Here is a 17,500-nt window from a genome sequence, read left to right on the forward strand (position 1 = left end):
GCCTGGGCTAGCGCATTCAACCCGGCGGAGAGACGCGCGGACGCGGTGTGAACGTCCCGCACGTCGGAGGGCGAGAGAAGCCATTTGCGCAGGAACGGGCGAAGCGTTCGACGAGCACCCGCGTTCGGTCCCGGCTCGGCGGTCCCCGGTGGGAGTTGAGCGCGAAGCAGAGGAAGGAGGTGAGAGGCTGGAGCCACCGCATGCGGCCGCCATTGTTTATGGGGGTTTCGAGTCACTTCTCAATGTGACCACAGAACACCGCCTCGTCGGGGTAGCCGCCTCGCGTCCTCGCCATTGCCGTACGCGTTAAATAGGCAGGTCGGCGTTGTTGTCTTAAACGTCGAAAGGAATTGTCTCGTTCGTCAGCTGGATGTGTTCGTTTTCACACTCGTCCCGTTTCAGCGCCAAGTGAAACCGCTGTTGGTTTAGTGTGACGTCACTGCTGTTCGGTAAAATGACTTCCCAAATTACACGAGCTCGTGCGGTCAACGGTCAAGTCATTTATACAAAATGTAATGTTGTGGTGTATTGGATTGGGGACTGTGCCATTGAAAGCGGATAAAATGCGAATTTCTGTCATGCGAAACGAGTGGTAAAGGGATTAAAGCCCACCAACTTTGGATCGCTAGCGATGGGTGTTTGATCGTCTTTTTATTTGTACAGTTAATGGCGTTCTATTTTTTTAGGGCCCTGCGTGGCGACACTGGGCCACATTGATGTTATCTCTAAAAGATTTTGAAAAGTGTGTGTGTGTATATATATATATATATATATATAGATAATATCAAATATGGTCATAAATTACTTTTTGCAGATTTGAAAGCATATCCCCTGTAACCCAGCAGCAACTAAATTCGGAACTTATTGGGCAATTTCATCACTTCAAGTTTTTTTTTTTTCATCTATATTAATTATTGTCAGAATTATCTTGCATTCCTTCTCATCACAACCAAACCCAAAACCCCAAGCTTACCAGTGAACCCAAACCTCTAGTCTATGTCCTACCCCGTTTCTACCAATACCTTATTGAATAATAGAGGTGATGGTGAAACATCAGTCAGAATAAAATTGACCTCTGATATTTGCGGACATCCTGTTTGTATCCACCCCCGATAGGTGTGACATGGTTATATAAATAGGTGATATAATTTAGCTACTATCCAGTGGTGGCAAGAACCTGTGGCGGCGTAATCCAAGTGGTTGCCTGTTACAACAGTCGTTCTGCAGCAATAAGAATAGTGATCCACAGAGCCGTGTAATAATGTGTTATTTTTTTCTTCTTCTCCCGACAGGTGGGGTGAGATGTCGTACTATTCATCTTCCCGTAGTTCCTCCCGGGCCACTGACTGTAAAGTCTACGTCGGTGACCTGGGCAATGGTGCGGCCAAAGGGGAACTGGAAAGAGCGTTCAGCTACTATGGCCCGCTGCGAACTGTCTGGGTGGCCAGGAACCCGCCCGGGTTCGCCTTTGTGGAGTATGAAGATCCCAGAGATGCAGAGGATGCTGTGAAGGGCATGGATGGAAAGTGAGTCGCTGTATTTTAAGGACCACTTGTTCAGACACTGCTTGCTCATAGTACAAGCTCCATTCATTAAATTTTATTAGGGCTGCCCCCAAATAGTGGACCAAACGTTAGTCAACGAGAAGTCTTAGTGGTCACAGGGAGAAAAAAATGCATTAGTTCCCTGTAATACTGTGCTCACAATTTAATGTTATGTCACAACATTGAAGATGTAAACTTAAATTCACTTTCACCTTGTGTTGCCGCTGCATGGCAGCAGACGACCAAATGCTTATTTTGAAGTCATTTCGCCAAGCGCTGCTCTGCCATCTCTGTGTACTCTTGCCTCTGTGCGTACGCAAGTGACATAAAGAACTGTATCGTAAGATATTGGCACAAAGCAGTATCGCTATGTCACAAATACGCAGAACTGCTTAACAGACAGATTATTATAACACTTGCCGATCTGCTACCGCACAGCGGCAATATAAGGTGAGGTTAGTTAAAGTTTACCTCTTCAATTTTGCAATTTGGATGAATTTTGATATTTTGCTTATTTGGCCTCTCGTGTGAATTTGAGAGCCCTGACAAACGCCTGCTTGCTGCGCCCTGCAGAGGCTTTACCGTGCGTTGTTCCTTTTTTAATGCAAACTTTTTATGGAGTATAAATTAATAAATAAATATACATTTCTTTGTTGAATATAATGAGGGGTGTTTAAACTTAGACTAGTTGGCTAGTCTAAAAGTCTGAAAAAATATTGCGTATATTAGAAGAGCCTTTCGAAACTGTTAATCGCGTTCTTCAATAGCCAAATTGTATTTTAAATGCTCCGGTGGACCGGGTGGAGGCAGTGTCATGGTGCGCCCGAGCCCGGGGGTTGGTGGGGGAGGCGCAGCGAGTCTGCGGCCCCCAGAAACACGCCTAACGAGGGGAAGCCGGCACCAGGAAAACGATCTTCCGTACGCCACATTTCAATGCAAATGATATCAATATCTTATATATAATAATTTAAATGCGTACATTGATAAAAATAATAATAGGGTCTAATCAGTTTAACCAATGTAATATTTAAATAGTGTTAACAAGCTTGCTTTGTGCGTACGGTGCTAAATTAAATTGTGTGTGTGTGTATCTTTCCTCCCCTCTTTTCCAGGCTCCTGTGTGGTTCTCGTATTCGTGTGGAAATGTCGACAGGCATGTCCAGAAAGGGCCGTGGTCGTCCCAGTCGACGCCATTTCGACCCCAATGACCGTTGCTACCAATGTGGGGACCGGGGCCACTATGCTTATGACTGCTATCGCTTCAACAAGAGAGGGGGGGGAGGAGGAGGCGGTGGAGGACGTCGCAGCAGGTAAAACTGGCTTCTGGTTGTTGAACTCTTATTATAATGGTTTTGTTATTTTGTTTGATCTGTTCTGTATCAATAGTGATTTTTTTTTAATTTGTGTTTTTGCTTTATTCGCAGGTCTCGCTCCCGGTCCCACTCTCGGTCCAGGTCTCGGTCCAGGTCCAGGTCCAGGTCTCGGGGACGTCGCTACCGCTCTCGTTCTCGTAGCCGCAGCAACGGGCGGTAAGTTTCCGCCTGACATTTCGTGGTTGAATTGAAACACTGTACTCATCATTTGGACCGGATCGCGGCCAGTGTCTAATAATTCAGGTAGGAAGTTCATGGCTGGGTTGTAACTCTTCAAAGATGGTGTTTCTTACCTGTGCTTGTTTCCGTCTCACCAGCCGCCACCGTTCTTCGTCCTACTCCAAGCGCAGAAGCAGGTAACGCTCATTTAATTCTATGGATTTACAGCGGTCACTCTCTACTTATCTGAGCTTCCTCAAGAGAAGACAGCTCTTGCTCTGTGTAATCTAAAGTGTACGTCTTATACAGAGGAGAATTGTTAAGCTTTGCCCTAAGTGTTGGTCGCGCTTATCAAAACAAACTTTTGGTTCATTTACAGGTCTGGATCCCAAGCTCGCTCCAAGTCCCGGACTCCTGTGAGAAGGTGCGTTTTCTGCTCTCTGATGTTTTTCTCTTTAAAGAACATCGATCTACATGTTGCGCAGGCTTTCAGGCGACAGACTCTGTGGCTACACAGGGACATCAAACTGAAGGTTTAAGATTGAATCATCAAAGTGTGTGTTAGTCATCTCGACAACCCAGCGTTGTTTTGTTTAGAAATGTTATCGCAAGAATATACAAATCTCAAATGCTCTGGAGTCGCCAATAACTATTGTTCTGTTGCCAAATACTGGTATTTTGAACCACAGTATTCATTTTCAACCAATTGTGTTTAATGTTTTGAGTGAAACATTTGAACACAGGACGTCCTGTTATGCAGATGGAAGTTTTCCGGGGTTAAGATGTTTTCCTGGGGAACCGACTTCTTCCAGCCCTGACACAATACACACACAAACCGTCTGTTGAACCTTTGTTGTCAAATGTGACCGTTCCTCCGTGCCTGTTCTCCCAGCCGCTCCAGGTCTCGGTCTCGGTCCGGCTCTGGGCCTAGGAGACGTTCCGCCTCTCGGTCCCGCTCCCGTTCAGTCAGCCACAAGAGGAACAGGTACGCCCTCCACTCTGCTTGCTCACAGACAGATTTAGGGTGTAAAGAAGTGCTATGTTTAACTCCTCCTGCCTCTAAATAGCATTACTCCTAATGGTTCTAGTATGTTCTAAAGGACTAAACACGGCACTGTAGGGGGAAGGTCTGTCTGTTTCTTCTTTTCCAGTGTTTTTAATTATTGCAGCCCAGAGTGTAACTAGCCTTAGAGTAAGTTGAGGTCAGATATGAGTTACTAGGCAAAAGAAAGGGGAAGCTTAGCCCTCTGCTTTAGCCTTGAACCGACCTGCCTCAGCCAGACCCCACCGCCCAGACAAGGACGGCCGAACCGAGACCCTGCTGACCGGACACTGATGGGACCAGAGGACCCCTTCCACGTCAGCTGTTTGGCAGTAGTGGGCTGAAACGGGGGAGCTTTAGGGCATTTTGAGTTTGACAGGGAAAAGTAGTAAAAGTAAATTCAGAGCAGGAGGAAGGAGCCTCCCTTCCATGTGTTCTCTTCATCGCAGCAATGCTCTCTGAAACCTGTGAAGAGGACACGTGGAAGGGAGGCCAAAGTATTTCACCATTTTGGACTTAACTTTTCAGTCTAGTGAGTTTCAGTAAGCTCTTGACACATCAGGACAGAAAATAGTATTGATTGAAAGAAAGAAAAGATGCATAATGGTAGACTATACTGCTTTCTAAATTTGGGTTTCTCAGACAGTGCAGGGCAGCACTCAGACAGCACTGCACCAGTGGTGTGACGTACATCTTTGCAGAACGGTTGTTTATGTTTCATATTTTCTTTAAAGCGTGTGGTGGGAGTCACCGCAGCTGATCCCAGGCCCAGGGTCTGCCAGCTGGCGGTGTGCACGGCCTGCGGGAGGGTGACTTAGCGCTGAACTGAGATCAGCCTCCGCCTGACGCTGGTGTTAGAGTGAAAGAGAGAGAGAGGTCGACCTGCCGACCGAGCCCTCCCTCCCCGCACTGAATGATCGGCCGTCTGTTCGACCGACGCACACGCTCAGACGAGATCAGTTGTTCTACTAGAGCCAGCCAGCCTTCAGCCTCCACACAGTTCAGAGTGCGACTACACCCTTTGTAAACCACTTTACCCACCTGCCAGCCCCCAACCCTCCACCTGCCAGAGCTCACCGGGCCTCTGTCTTAGCTTCTGAAAGTGAGAGAATGAGAGCGCGCTGATGAGAGATCAGACGTCTTCAAGACCGAGTTGTAGTCATCCGTCCTTCAGTCCGTTCAGCCTTCGCTTCACTGTACTTGTTGTTTCTGCCACTGTCTCAAAGGTAAAAACCAAAATCCAGACCCCCTATCCCTTTTGACAAGGTTAGAAAAGTAACATGTCAGTGGTTCAAAAACAAAACATTTACCCAAGGGGAGCTGAACGCTAGTCGTTAGCGCTATGGTTGAACCTGACTAAGTATGCTGGCACATGAGTAAAAGTGAGGTGTACGTAATTCTAAAGTGATGATTTAAATGATACGTGAGATATTTATAAGAAATAAATGCTTTTATGCTTAAACGGATACTCCAGTTTTTGGGGAAATTCCAAAGGAGCTAGGCTAGTTGATCCCCTTCGCTGCCTTGCATTTCACTAACATGGTTGGCGTGTATTTTGTCTCTGTGCTGGACACACAGGGATTAAATTGGTATTTACCTTCTCGTCTGGACCTGGGGTCCCAGGTTCAGGTTTCCCCTAAAAAACTGGAGTATCTCTTTAGAATATATTTTGAACTGGTTTGACAATAGCCTTAACAACTATGTTCCAGTTTTAAAACTACAAATCAGGACAACCACCACTTATTTAAATGTTGGCTTTGGGAATGTAGTTTCTCCTTTTTGTTTCTTGGTGAAGAGCCATTAGTCCGCGGACCAAGTGTCTCGGCTGGTCCCGTGGGGCGTTAAAGCCAACCGCATGAATCCAAACTGTTAATCTCACGCTGATCAGTGTGTTTGTCAGGGCTTTGTCATTCATTTGGAGGAGAGTGATGAGTCGTTATTCAGTGGCGTGTTTCCAGCAGTGTCTGGTCTGGGACAGGTTTCCATATGAAAGACTAGACTCTAAAAGACCGCTAATCATTCTCTCTCCAAAAACACAAAGCAGTCTCCCTGGCTCACATACTTAAAAGATACCATGGGGTAGAAAACACGCAACTTTTAGAATTTTTACATCCCATAAGATAAGCTGCACAACCATAAGGCATTTATTTGAAATGTATTATTATTGTTTGTTAGACAAGATACACGTTTTGGGTGGGGGCAGTTCAGATGAGTGCTTGGCGGAGGGGGGGTTGTTTTGTAGCTTGTTTTGATTGTTCTCTCATCCTCCGGCAGCATCATGAACCATGTACTTTTTCTGTTGCAGTCGTTCCCGATCAGCAAGTCGAGAGAGGAGCCCCACCCCGAAAGACGCCTGAGCGCACCCCAATACACACACACACACACACACACACACACACACACACACACACACACACACACACACACACACACACACACACACACACACCTCCTTATGCCCCCTGCCCCTCCCAACGCCTGCTTTGACAGCCTACGACGCATTGTTGTAACACACACACCGCACCCCATTAGAAGCCAGTCTGTTTTTCCATGGAGCTTTTTTTTTGTTTGTTTGTTTGTTTCGGGTTTTTCAGTCATTTCAGAGCTGTCTGTAGGGAACATAAACGGCAATGATTGTTTCACCAAAAACGACCTTGTGCAGTTGACTTTTAACAGTGATGAAGGCGGTGACTTGGTATACAATGTACTTCACTTGCAGCGGTACTCATTTAAGTATACCTGTAAGAACACCGCATTGACCCTCTTGGTTTTAAATTATTGCCTAAATGCTCATTCTGAACTCAACCACAGATTCAGTTTTCCAGAGAAACCTTTTGTTTGTGGCGCTCACAAGAATGTTTTTATTTTTCCTCCCTCCTTTCATAACTGTAGTATCTTCATAAAGACTACTGTTCAGGGCAGAGTTTCTATAAACTCCCCATAACTTGGAATTGGTTAAATCTGGGACTAAAAACCATATACTGCTATGGTATTTGGAAAGAATTCTGATCCCAGCTTAGTTCTCTCTCGCAGTGGCTTCCCTGCGTATCTATGAATTTGCCCCATTACTCTCGCAGAGACTGATACTCTTGCATGGCGTCTGTTCTAATGCTGCACTACCCTCCTGCAGATGTTATCGGCTCTGGCTACTGATTGGATTTTCCTTCGTTGTTGTTCCTGTATTGTTTTTTTTTTTCAGGCAATTTGCTCTAAAAGCTATAGAGTGATTTCTTTTTGTAAGGTCTTGGTTCTTTAATATTTGCTCTCCCTGGCTCATGAGTTCAGTTTTATTTTTGAATAAATCTTAAACATGTCTGTGGTATTGTTTTTTGTTACTGAACAATATTAATGAGTGGATTTTTATGCCTGTGTTGTTGTTTTTTGGTCCTATTCTAGTTGTTTCTACGCAAGAACGCCCAGACAAATAATTTTACAAAGTCTGAATCTTACTACAACAAAATGGAGCCTCTGGTGGACCTCGATAAAGCTTTCATTGCTAAAATATGAAATGGCTTACATTGCACTGTTAAAGATCTACATTTGGAAGACTCTGAAATATAAATGAGGGCCCAAAACTATGAACTCACACCGACCTTGTAACAGCCATGGTTTCTGCTGATACCACATACACTTAAAAACAAACCTTTGGCATTTGTTATATTTTGGGAAGAGCTTATAGGGGGAATCTAATGCCACAACCCATGATTGAGCCTCCTTGCATTCGTAGCGTCTCCTGGATCCTTAATAATTACATGTCGATTCACGGGGCTGTGGAGGAGAAGCTGCGCGACGCGTTCGTCCTGTTTGCGTTCAAACCTGAACCACTGCGGCACGCACACGTCGTCCGCCCCCTTAGGCCCTCCCACGGCGCCGTCCTTTGGCTATCGCAACGAGTGACAGGGGTCTCGGCCAATGGGAGTGGGACTTGCAGCGCGGTGGGCGTGTTTATCGAGGCGCCTGTTCGACCTGCCATTGGTCCCGTCTCGTCGCCGCAGAGAGGGACGGGCGTGTGAGCCAATAGGGGTCCGACTTGCAGCCGGGGCAGCGTGGGAAGCCGAGCGGCGTGTTTCTTCACTTTTCGTCCATTTCCCTCCGTCACCACAACCATCCTTTTTAACCGGGACAACATGGCTACTGCGGCGAGCCGTTACTACAGCGAAGACGGCAGGGCAACCAAAAGGCAGAAAACCGACGGAATGGCCACGGTAAATCGACCGCGACGGGAGAGACTCGCCTCTTTCGCCGGCGCCCGGTTGCGTTTTAACCGCGCCCCGGCGCGTCGTAGCCCGTTGGGAGTCCGCAGCGTCTTATTCGCGGCGAGTCGCGGCCGCGTCGCGCCTCTCGTTCCCGCACGCCGCGTCCATTAACACCCGGTGGCTTCCCGAAGTCAGGACGGGCGTTTTGGCGATGTAAGGCGTCGCACGCACGTCGATGTTCGGCGGTAACGAGCAAGGCCCCGGCTCGCCGCCTGCCGGGCCGCGCCACGCCGCTCGACGGAGCGCTTTGTTCTGCCGCCGGATAGCATGCTAACGCTAGCTAGCGCGTCTCCCGCGTTGTGGACGTTTTTAAATATGAAGGTGACGCGGTCACAATGCACCGCCGGCTAAATAAACATACCGACGGGGGTAAGATCGTGTTTGGAAATGTGATTTAATATCGTGTGTACCCGCTGGACCCCGGCGCGATTCGCACGGCAACCCGCTAAACGCCGCGAGAGAGTTTATTGATTAGAAACTGTACAGACAATATCCTCAATTTGAGTTTTACCCAGAAGAAAAACAACCCCAAACGGCGTGACGAGCGAGTTGCCCGAGAAAAACCGTCGCGCGTAGGTGGCGTGAAACCAGGCGGAGGGCCTGTGTCGGCAGCTCTTTTTTTTTATTTTTAAGCCGACAGCGGCCATTATTGAGGGAAATCTGACCGCGGGTCGACCAGCCGGAGCGGTCTGCAGAGCCGCACACGCTTTTAAAAACCACAAGCCAGGCGATTGTTGAACCCAATCCCGGCTGCACCGAAGTCAACGTTTCTGTGTTTGTCACCTAGGGCTATGAGGACCCACACAAGACCCTTCCGTCCGTGGTGGTGCACATCCGCGGCCTAGTGGACGGTGTCACCGAGGCAGACCTGGTGGAGGCGCTGCAGGAATTTGGAGCCATCAGGTAAATAAGAGAAACAACCTTTTGGGGTGTGACGTTAGCCCCGCAATATCACGCAATTCACACACCCCTGGTTTAGTTTCTATCCTCACAAGATCCTTGTTTATTTTTGCCGCAGCTATGTAGTGGTCATGCCCAAGAAGCGACAGGCCCTGGTTGAGTACGAGGACATGAACGGATCTTCCACCGCTGTCACCTACGCAGCAGACAACCAGGTCTACATCGCCGGCCATCCAGCCTTCATCAACTACTCCACCAGCCAGAAGATCTCCAGACCGGGTGACCCGGACGACTCCAGGAGCGTGAACAACGTCCTCCTGCTCACCATCATGAATCCCATCTACCCTATTACCACGGTAACCACACTACATGCAAAATATCTAGTCTTTGTGATGTCACAGCTCCCAGATTTGAGCCTGGCCAAGTCCAGCCGCGATAACGCATGTAAACATATTAGGGGAATTCAAGTACTTACGCAAACATCCATAGGACATTTCACAAGAAATGACTAAATTTATTGTTCGATCAAGAATTTCAGCTTAAATTTGTCTTTACACAGGACGTCCTCTATACTATCTGCAACAACTGCGGGCCCGTCCAGAGAATTGTCATCTTCAGGAAGAACGGAGTCCAGGCCATGGTCGAATATCCTTTTTACACAAGTGCGGCTTCAGATGCTGACGAGGGGCTTGCAACTTTATTTTATATTGTTTGTTCCCAGATGCTATTTGTGTCATGTTGAGGTAGAAATTGTGATGTTTCGTTTTTCAGAGTACATCAAAGGACAACACCAAATTGAGTCAAACGTGTAGAGGTTTTGATGTTTATCCTTTGGAACAGGGATGGCCTTCAGAACTGTAGACTCAATTTTAAAGTTAAAAATAAATATTTTAAACATATTTTAAATTGGTTAAACACATTAAATTACATTAAATTAAATACATGTTGCAATATGCCTACATTAAATGTTTCCCATGTTTTTAAACAATGAACCCTATTAATATTTACTTCCAGCAAGAATGCTGACATCCATCCACAGACTTCAACAGAATTGGGAAAACTGATCTAAAATGCCCCTTCCATCAAACTGTCCCCTCTTATTTCTTTAACTCCATCGTTACATTTGACTCGGTTCAGAGTGCACAGAGGGCCAAGGCTTCGCTTAACGGAGCAGACATCTACTCTGGCTGCTGCACACTAAAGATCGAGTATGCCAAGGTATTGCATTTCAAAAATTATAATGGAGTTTTGTTTTATGCGCATTCATGCAGAAATAATAGATTTTTGTTTGTACTTCCACAGCCTACTCGTCTGAATGTATTTAAGAACGACCAAGACACTTGGGACTACACCAACCCCAACCTGGGAGGACCAGGTACCGCTTTGCATACATGAACTCATCTTCACACGCAATCACACTGGGGATTTTAAGCAAGTGTGCCACTAGGAATATTGCGTAGAATCTTTTCACTGTTAATGCCACAGATCACAAGCTATTTCAGGGGGGACAAAAGTTATACTATCTGTGGTAGTATTGGGACTCAAGAGCGTAGCGTGGTGACATAGCGCTGGCTTGGCTTACTGTGATTTTCTTACTGAGGATTTCAGGCACATTACAGTGAAGATGTGACATTTTAAATCTTTTCAGTGAATAACAAACAGAATAAAATTCCTTGTAGTCTGTTTCCAAGCTGTCAACAATAACTGCACTAAATGTAGTATGTTGATTAGTCCAGTGATAAGACTATCGTATTATATATTACATTCAGTTTCTCACCGACCATGCAAGGACAAAATAAAGTTGTTACAGGTTGCTTTTCCAACCAAACATTTTAAGCTTCTCCCCTAAACGTATCCATCTGTTTTCTATTGTAGAAAGCAACACTTTGACCTTGTCTAGCTTGTATAGTGCAAAATGGAACATGAAAATCAGACAATGTATTGCTTATGGCAATGCATGTTTAACCACGGACAGTTTGTAGCTGTAGCACCCAACTGTGTCCGGGATGCAGTTCTCCCTTCTGAAAACACATGTTTACTTGATGTCCTAACTGTCACACATTGGCCAAACATTGGTACCCGCTGCTATCTGCAGTGACGCATCACTGAGCCGAAATAACTTTTAAGCGCACACAAGGTGCAGGAATTTGGGATGGGACAGCAGACACATTTTTGCTGACAACACAACCAGTATCACCATTACCGCCACCATCTGAAGTACCCAGTTCTCCAGTGAGGACACATCCACTCTCGTACAGAACAGAAGGCCCATTCCTCACTCAGGCTGCAGCGCACTTTCCAACCAAACAACAACACGGAGTTGTAGGACTGATTTGACTCTTCCTCACTACGCCTCATCTCCTTCGCATCTCAACATCAGCACCACGAAGACCTCCATTTCTCTTGCAGTTCCACACACATGTATCTGAGGGTGGGGCGCTTGGTTGTTGGTGCTTTTTTTTTTTTTTTTTAGGCCAGAAGCTACTGTTGGTTCCTCCACCCTCCCTCACTCCTTTACTTCCTTCCTTTTTCCCATCGTTGATGCTCGACACATTGAAAACAAACATTAAAAAAAAGAGACTTTCACCACCTACTATCCCAACTTCTTGGCACAAAACGGAGAACAGTTACAGAGCTGACACCTATCCGACTGAAGAAGACACAACAAAGACAACATCCACCCAGGCAGACATGTCTTACTGCGTCAGTCCAACAGTACTGATACCACCATCATAGCGATGGAGCTTCTTCCCTCCTGTGCTGTTTCAGGCCGGGCTGCAGGCTCCGTCGCGCTGTTTTCCCTTTTCAAACCGTGCTCATCACGGTTGATGACATGAACGAGAGCAACAAAACACTCAAGCAACACATTCTCCCATCAACATCCACTGCTGATGTACCAACTGATCAAAATAGATGACTCGCACCACCACTGAATCATCATGTAGCCAATCACAGCGGAGGAAACACAAGACAACCAATGAAGACAGGACACTGCTGACAACACCATCAAGCACACTAAGCTTAAACATGAGATACCTCCACCTGGAATTAAGCTTTTCTCCTTTCTTTTCCATTTCTTCTTCCTTTCCTCTTCATCTTCTTGTGCTTCTCTCTCTACATGCATTCATGTCTAGCTATCCTATTTCTGAGTATTTTTTTTTTTTCTTTCTGTAAATATTTGAGCTCTAGAAACCTGTGTAACACCTTCCATGTGATGCAGGTTTGGCAATTTACACCTAAGAGGAGCCAGCTTCCCATTGGAAATGTGCTCTCTGGGAGACTCAGGACCCGCCAGTGGTTCTAAGGAGACTGTTAGAAAATGGAGTGGGGGCAACGCCAGCGGAAATGCCAACCAACCCGGCAACAAAGGGAATTGCATCTTGATAGAACCAGGAATCGGTGGCCAAGATGGAGTGTTCTGTCCCAACTGAGGAAACGGATAAAGAGTGTTGGATGCAATGAAATTGGGTGGAGAGTGGTGCAACCGCTGCAGCTAATGTCCTTCCCCCCAGGGTGTAAACGTGCAGTAAGTAAATCAAGACCCCCTCCCCGAGGGGAACACGACAGCACAGCACAACACCTCAACCCCCCCAGCACCCAACATCGCCACACCAGACTGACGCTGACTCCATCTTTCTTCCCCACTAATACAGGCTAAATCTCTCTGGAATTGCTTGATGGTGGTGTTTTGAGGGTGGGGAGGATTGATATTTTGTCACTCGGTACAATGATGGGAATTGGCTGTAAACCGTTGAGTAAATCCCCTGATTAAAGATTTAATTGATTTAGGAATTAATCCGGTTGGGTCTGATCAGGGCCTTGGGGAAATGATTTGACCGCTAACGCTCCCAGAAGACGAGCTTGATCACATAACCCGAACTGTGATGCACTGGGAGTCGACTTGCTGTGCCAGGGCAGGAAACTGAGAATTACCTTCATGGGATGAATTTCTTTGGCTGCCTGGCGGTTAGAGAAAATCATCACCAGCCTCCTGTTTCATACTCGGTCTTTCTTTCCAAACTTCCGGGGTGTATGTCCTGCACGGCCTGTGTTACGACACGGAGGCTAATCGGCGTTCAGGCGCCTCGTTACCTTCTGTGGTTGATTGATTGGTCATGTGTTTGCGGGGGGGGGGGGGGGTTGGCGGGCCTTTTGACTAACCTGGCTTCAGTTCTGATTGTATGTGACTATTGTGTACTTGTACAGATGGTGACGCAGATGGAAATGGGAGCAATGCAGGTGTGTGCACGTACTTGTATCACGTTTAGGCATTTGTTTCTGATGTTGCTTAGTGTGCGTTAATGCTTAGATGTACTTCTACATCATGTACCAGTCTTGCCCCCAGAAAATACTGTTTCCATTGATGGCTGTTTTGATGTTCTAATAGTGTGTCTGCTGTTTGGTTTGTTTTTAGTCCGTTTCTTCTACCCCTCCCATAACTAATTTTCTAGACTGGGATTGCTTATTGTTGCAGAATTAAAATAGATATGGGGTAGCTTGCCAGGATGTATAAGTTGGTTGGGGCTAGCACATTTAGGAGAGTCAAACTAACCTCACTCTTAATAGTTTGGAGGAGGTACCGATGGACTGCATGATCTCCAAAAGGTTTAGTCCCCCACCCCCCCCATAGACGTGAATATATTTGTAAGAAAGTTTTGAGGGGGGGGGAAATGAAACTCTTTTAGTGCAACTACTTACCTGCACTTTTATTTCTTTCTCCTCCCTTTTAGAAGATGTGAACGCCAACCCCAACAAGCGCCAGAGGCAGCCCGCCCTGCTCGGGGACCACCCTCCAGAATACGGTGAGAAAAGATGGAACGCAATCTTATCAATACTAACGTTGTTTTTAAATTATTTAGGGTGAATATCCAGCAGGCAACTCAAATTTGTAAATGACTGTTTTTTTGGGGGTGTAATCTCACTTATTTATTTTATTTTTTTTCTTTTTCCTTTCCACAATGTCTGGTCTCTGTGTCCTGCCCTCCAGCTGGTGGTTACCACGGCTACGACGAGAGCTACGGGTCCCCGCCATACGAAGGTCGCCGCATGGGCCCGCCCATGAGGGGCCGCGGCGGGAGGAGCTATGGGCCCGGCTATGGACCCCCTCCCCCTCCCCCGGGCGAGTACGGAGCCCACGCCGACTCTCCGGTCGTCATGGTTTACGGCCTGGACCCCCCCAAGATGAACGCAGACAGAGTGTTCAACGTCTTCTGTCTCTACGGCAACGTGGAACGAGTGAGTAGCAGGAGCAGCTGGACCAGGGATTTAACTGGTTGTATTATTTAAAATAAAAAATAATATATATATATTTTTTTCTTCTTCCCCTTCACATGCTGAATTTGCGCTGTCACCATTGGTTACCTTCTTGGTGACTGCCTGTTTGCAGTATCTGACTTGTTTGTGTCTTGCAGGTGAAGTTCATGAAGAGTAAACCAGGGGCAGCCATGGTGGAGATGGGAGACTGCTACGCTGTGGACCGCGCCATCACACACCTCAACAACAACTTCCTGTTTGGACAGAAACTCAACGTCTGGTGAGCCCACGCCTTCGTTACTCATGTTAAGTGGTGCCGGCGGTGCACCGTGGCACCTTGAGACTGACGGTGCATCCTCTCCCTCGCAGCGTGTCCAAGCAGCAGGCCATCATGCCCGGTCAGTGCTACGAGCTGGACGACGGCAGCAGCAGCTTCAAGGATTTCCACGGCTCCAGGAACAACCGCTTCACTTCCCCGGAGCAGGCGGCCAAGAACCGCATCCAGCACCCCAGCAGCGTACTGCACTTCTTCAACGCCCAGCCCGACGCCTCCACGGAGATCTTCTCCCAGGTCCGTGGACGGCGTCTCAATCCTGACCACCACCTTGAACTCCTGGTCTTTGTTTTACTTTCAGCGCTTGTTTTATTGCGGAAATGTGAGCCATTTTCAGCACGTTCGTTTTTTTCCCGGTTTCCCAGATTTGCGATGAAATCGGTGTCAAGAGTCCCGTCAACATCAAGCTCTTCACTGGAAAGAGTAAGTTGCTTTACGTGTACATTTATGACATGGTCTGCATCGTACAGACCTGCCTGGCTGTTGTCTCTAGTGACGTTGAACTCTAACTCTGGAACGCTGCACCACCAGGTGGCGCCGCCCCCAGCGAGCGCAGCGCATCGGGCCTGCTGGAGTGGGAGTCCATCAACGACGCCATGGAGGCTCTGGCCATGATGAACCACTACCAGATGAAGAACTCAAGTATGTAAAAAAATAAAACACTGTGTTAAACTCTATGCTACGTACATGCATTTGATTTCCCCAAACTTCTACAGCTGTTGATTTAATTTACTAATTCAGAGATAATTTGAATGAGGTGTTGTACATTTTTCATAATTAACACATTCGTCGGGTTTTCCTAAATTACAGAATCAAGCACTGGGTCACTGTACTCATTAATATCATACTTGTTCATATTAATGTGAGGATGTTAAGTCTTTTTGCTTAGTGCCACTTTGCCCTCATCTTTGAGTTCCACGTCGTTGATTTGCCCTTGTTGTGGTTTCTGCAGCTGGTCCGTACCCCTACACCCTGAAGCTGTGCTTCTCCACGGTGCAGCACGCCAACTGAGCTCCACCGCTCCTCCATTCCTCAGCACCAACCCGTTCCTGGGCCGTGACGGCTCCCAACACACCTGGGACCGATCCGTGTTCCCAACCCTCTTTCAAATACCGCCTGGCTGGATTCACCTGAATTCCTTTTTATTTGAAACCTTTTCACTTGTTTTGTGCTTCAGACAGCGTGGTCACAGAAACTGCAGTATTTGAAATGGGTGGGGGGTGCGTCGGTTCCCAGGTAGAGTTCATTGTCTGTAGTATGTGGGTTCAGTATTGAGTTGTCCTTTTTAATTTGATATGCTTATACATCAGGCTGATTTAAGAGATGGTTTATTTCTAAGAATTGTTTTTATGCTTGGATGGTTGAGTGACGACAAACATTTGTATAAGGGTTTTTTTTTTGGTTTTTTTTATATATATTAAGTTCTCATGACTTTGTTTATTGCGTTTTGCCCCTCGGATCTGTTAATATGCAGGGGAAAGTGTCTTTTGTTGTAAGAAAAATAAAAGCCAACTTGACATTAAATTAACTTCCTTGTTTCAATAAGCTTATTTTATCATGCTGAGATGACACCGGTGCTAAACCCAAAATGCAACATCGAGATGGGAGTGGTGTCATGTGACTCACATGGACCCACATGATGCATCAGCGACCAGGACACGGTTTGACCTCAACAAAGAGCAGCTTTTATGTTGTGCGCTTGTGTCCAATGTTTTCTTGCTTTGACCGGTGGCTTGTCTTTTCCTCCTGTTTGATTTTCAGATTTCTCATCAAATGAGGCCTGGTCCCAGTTATGTTTAAAGAAGCACATTCCTCAAGTGTAATTCCACTGTCAAATATATATAAGAGTGCGGGAATGATAGTTAAATAAATAATGCAAACTTAACCACTTTTGTGCCGATTTATGAGATAAATATATTTTCAGTGCAAGCAACCTAGAGTATTGCAGTATGTAAATATCAACTGATAAAACCATCCTGTGCAGAGCATGTCTGAACACTTCCACGCAGGTATCCTGTGTAGCCGCTGGGGGGCAGTGTGTTGCATCCGTCATCCCAGATTTTAAGATGAAATAACACTTTATTAATCCCCGGAGGGGAACTTGGGTGTGAAGGCAAACTTCATTCTAAATGTACATTTAAAAACCTTTGTAAGTAAAAAAAAAAATATTGTATTTATTCGACTGACTAATAAAACTACCGTTACCATCACTGGTGCCTACTGGCGCCCTCTAGTGGACATTATTGTTAAACGCACCAATTCGGGCTTCACGTACAATTAAATGACGTTTTCACTGGAGACATTTTGACGTTTTGACGTGTGTGGATGATTGAACACAGCCGAAGATAATGATTCTGATTTGGGGTTTGTTGGGTTTTCGGGGTTTTTTTTGTCATCTGTGTCCGCTTTTCACAATCGGCGTCACTAACTTCAGCTGTTTTCACAGCGTCTCACCGCGGTCCCCAAACAACACGACGAGCCCCGAAATACAAAACCAACAACTGCGAAACAGAAACATACAGTGGATTGGAAACGTTCATGGAACCGTTCAATTACAATCCCGCGTTAATCTCCAATCCTGAAATCGTTCCACCTGGAAACGGCCCTCGCCGGGCCCCGTAGCAACATGGCCGCGCCCC

General features: G+C 46.5%; 2 protein-coding genes across 4 annotated transcripts; both read left to right on the forward strand.

Annotated features, from left to right (window-relative positions):
* Positions 1-7,433, forward strand: srsf7a (serine and arginine rich splicing factor 7a). Of its 2 annotated transcripts, XR_013844317.1 has the most exons (9): positions 1-179; positions 1,293-1,526; positions 2,657-2,854; positions 2,969-3,073; positions 3,235-3,273; positions 3,456-3,500; positions 3,969-4,061; positions 4,853-5,344; positions 6,424-7,433. XR_013844317.1 is itself a non-coding variant. In XM_080006571.1 (8 exons), exons 2-8 carry the CDS (start codon positions 1,303-1,305, stop codon positions 6,473-6,475), a joined length of 756 nt encoding a protein of 251 aa, XP_079862697.1. In that variant the 5' UTR covers positions 1-179; positions 1,293-1,302; the 3' UTR covers positions 6,476-7,433. The 2 variants fall into 2 exon arrangements, 1 of the variants encoding a protein (XP_079862697.1); XM_080006571.1 differs by lacking the exon at positions 4,853-5,344.
* Positions 7,434-8,193: 760 nt separating this feature from the next.
* LOC307235427 (heterogeneous nuclear ribonucleoprotein L-like) lies at positions 8,194-16,389 on the forward strand. 2 transcript variants are annotated; one of them, XM_080007512.1, is made up of 14 exons: positions 8,194-8,323; positions 9,162-9,277; positions 9,393-9,630; positions 9,834-9,919; positions 10,396-10,492; positions 10,577-10,649; positions 13,481-13,513; positions 14,005-14,076; positions 14,262-14,509; positions 14,686-14,807; positions 14,897-15,098; positions 15,227-15,284; positions 15,393-15,503; positions 15,814-16,389. In XM_080007512.1, the coding sequence occupies exons 1-14, from the start codon at positions 8,246-8,248 to the stop codon at positions 15,870-15,872; spliced, it is 1,593 nt and encodes a 530-aa protein (XP_079863638.1). In that variant the 5' UTR covers positions 8,194-8,245; the 3' UTR covers positions 15,873-16,389. The 2 variants fall into 2 exon arrangements, with proteins under 2 accessions (XP_079863638.1, XP_079863639.1); XM_080007513.1 differs by having other exon boundaries at positions 14,008-14,076.
* Positions 16,390-17,500: the final 1,111 nt, after the last annotated feature.

This window comes from Zeus faber, assembly GCF_960531495.2.
Source record: "Zeus faber genome assembly, chromosome: 9".
NCBI classification, from domain to species: Eukaryota; Metazoa; Chordata; class Actinopteri; order Zeiformes; family Zeidae; genus Zeus; species Zeus faber.

What these genes read in the sequence shown, in the direction of transcription:
- srsf7a (XM_080006571.1), top strand. Translation starts at nt 1,303, where the DNA reads ATGTCGTACTATTCATCTTCCCGTAGTTCCTCCCGGGCCACTGACTGT. An exon ending in TCCCGGACTCCTGTGAGAAG is followed by an intron (nt 3,501 to 3,968) that starts GTGCGTTTTCTG and finishes CTGTTCTCCCAG; the next exon opens with CCGCTCCAGGTCTCGGTCTC. An exon ending in GTCAGCCACAAGAGGAACAG is followed by an intron (nt 4,062 to 6,423) that starts GTACGCCCTCCA and finishes TTTCTGTTGCAG; the next exon opens with TCGTTCCCGATCAGCAAGTC.
- LOC307235427 (XM_080007512.1), top strand. Translation starts at nt 8,246, where the DNA reads ATGGCTACTGCGGCGAGCCGTTACTACAGCGAAGACGGCAGGGCAACC. An exon ending in CCATCTACCCTATTACCACG is followed by an intron (nt 9,631 to 9,833) that starts GTAACCACACTA and finishes GTCTTTACACAG; the next exon opens with GACGTCCTCTATACTATCTG. An exon ending in TAAAGATCGAGTATGCCAAG is followed by an intron (nt 10,493 to 10,576) that starts GTATTGCATTTC and finishes GTACTTCCACAG; the next exon opens with CCTACTCGTCTGAATGTATT.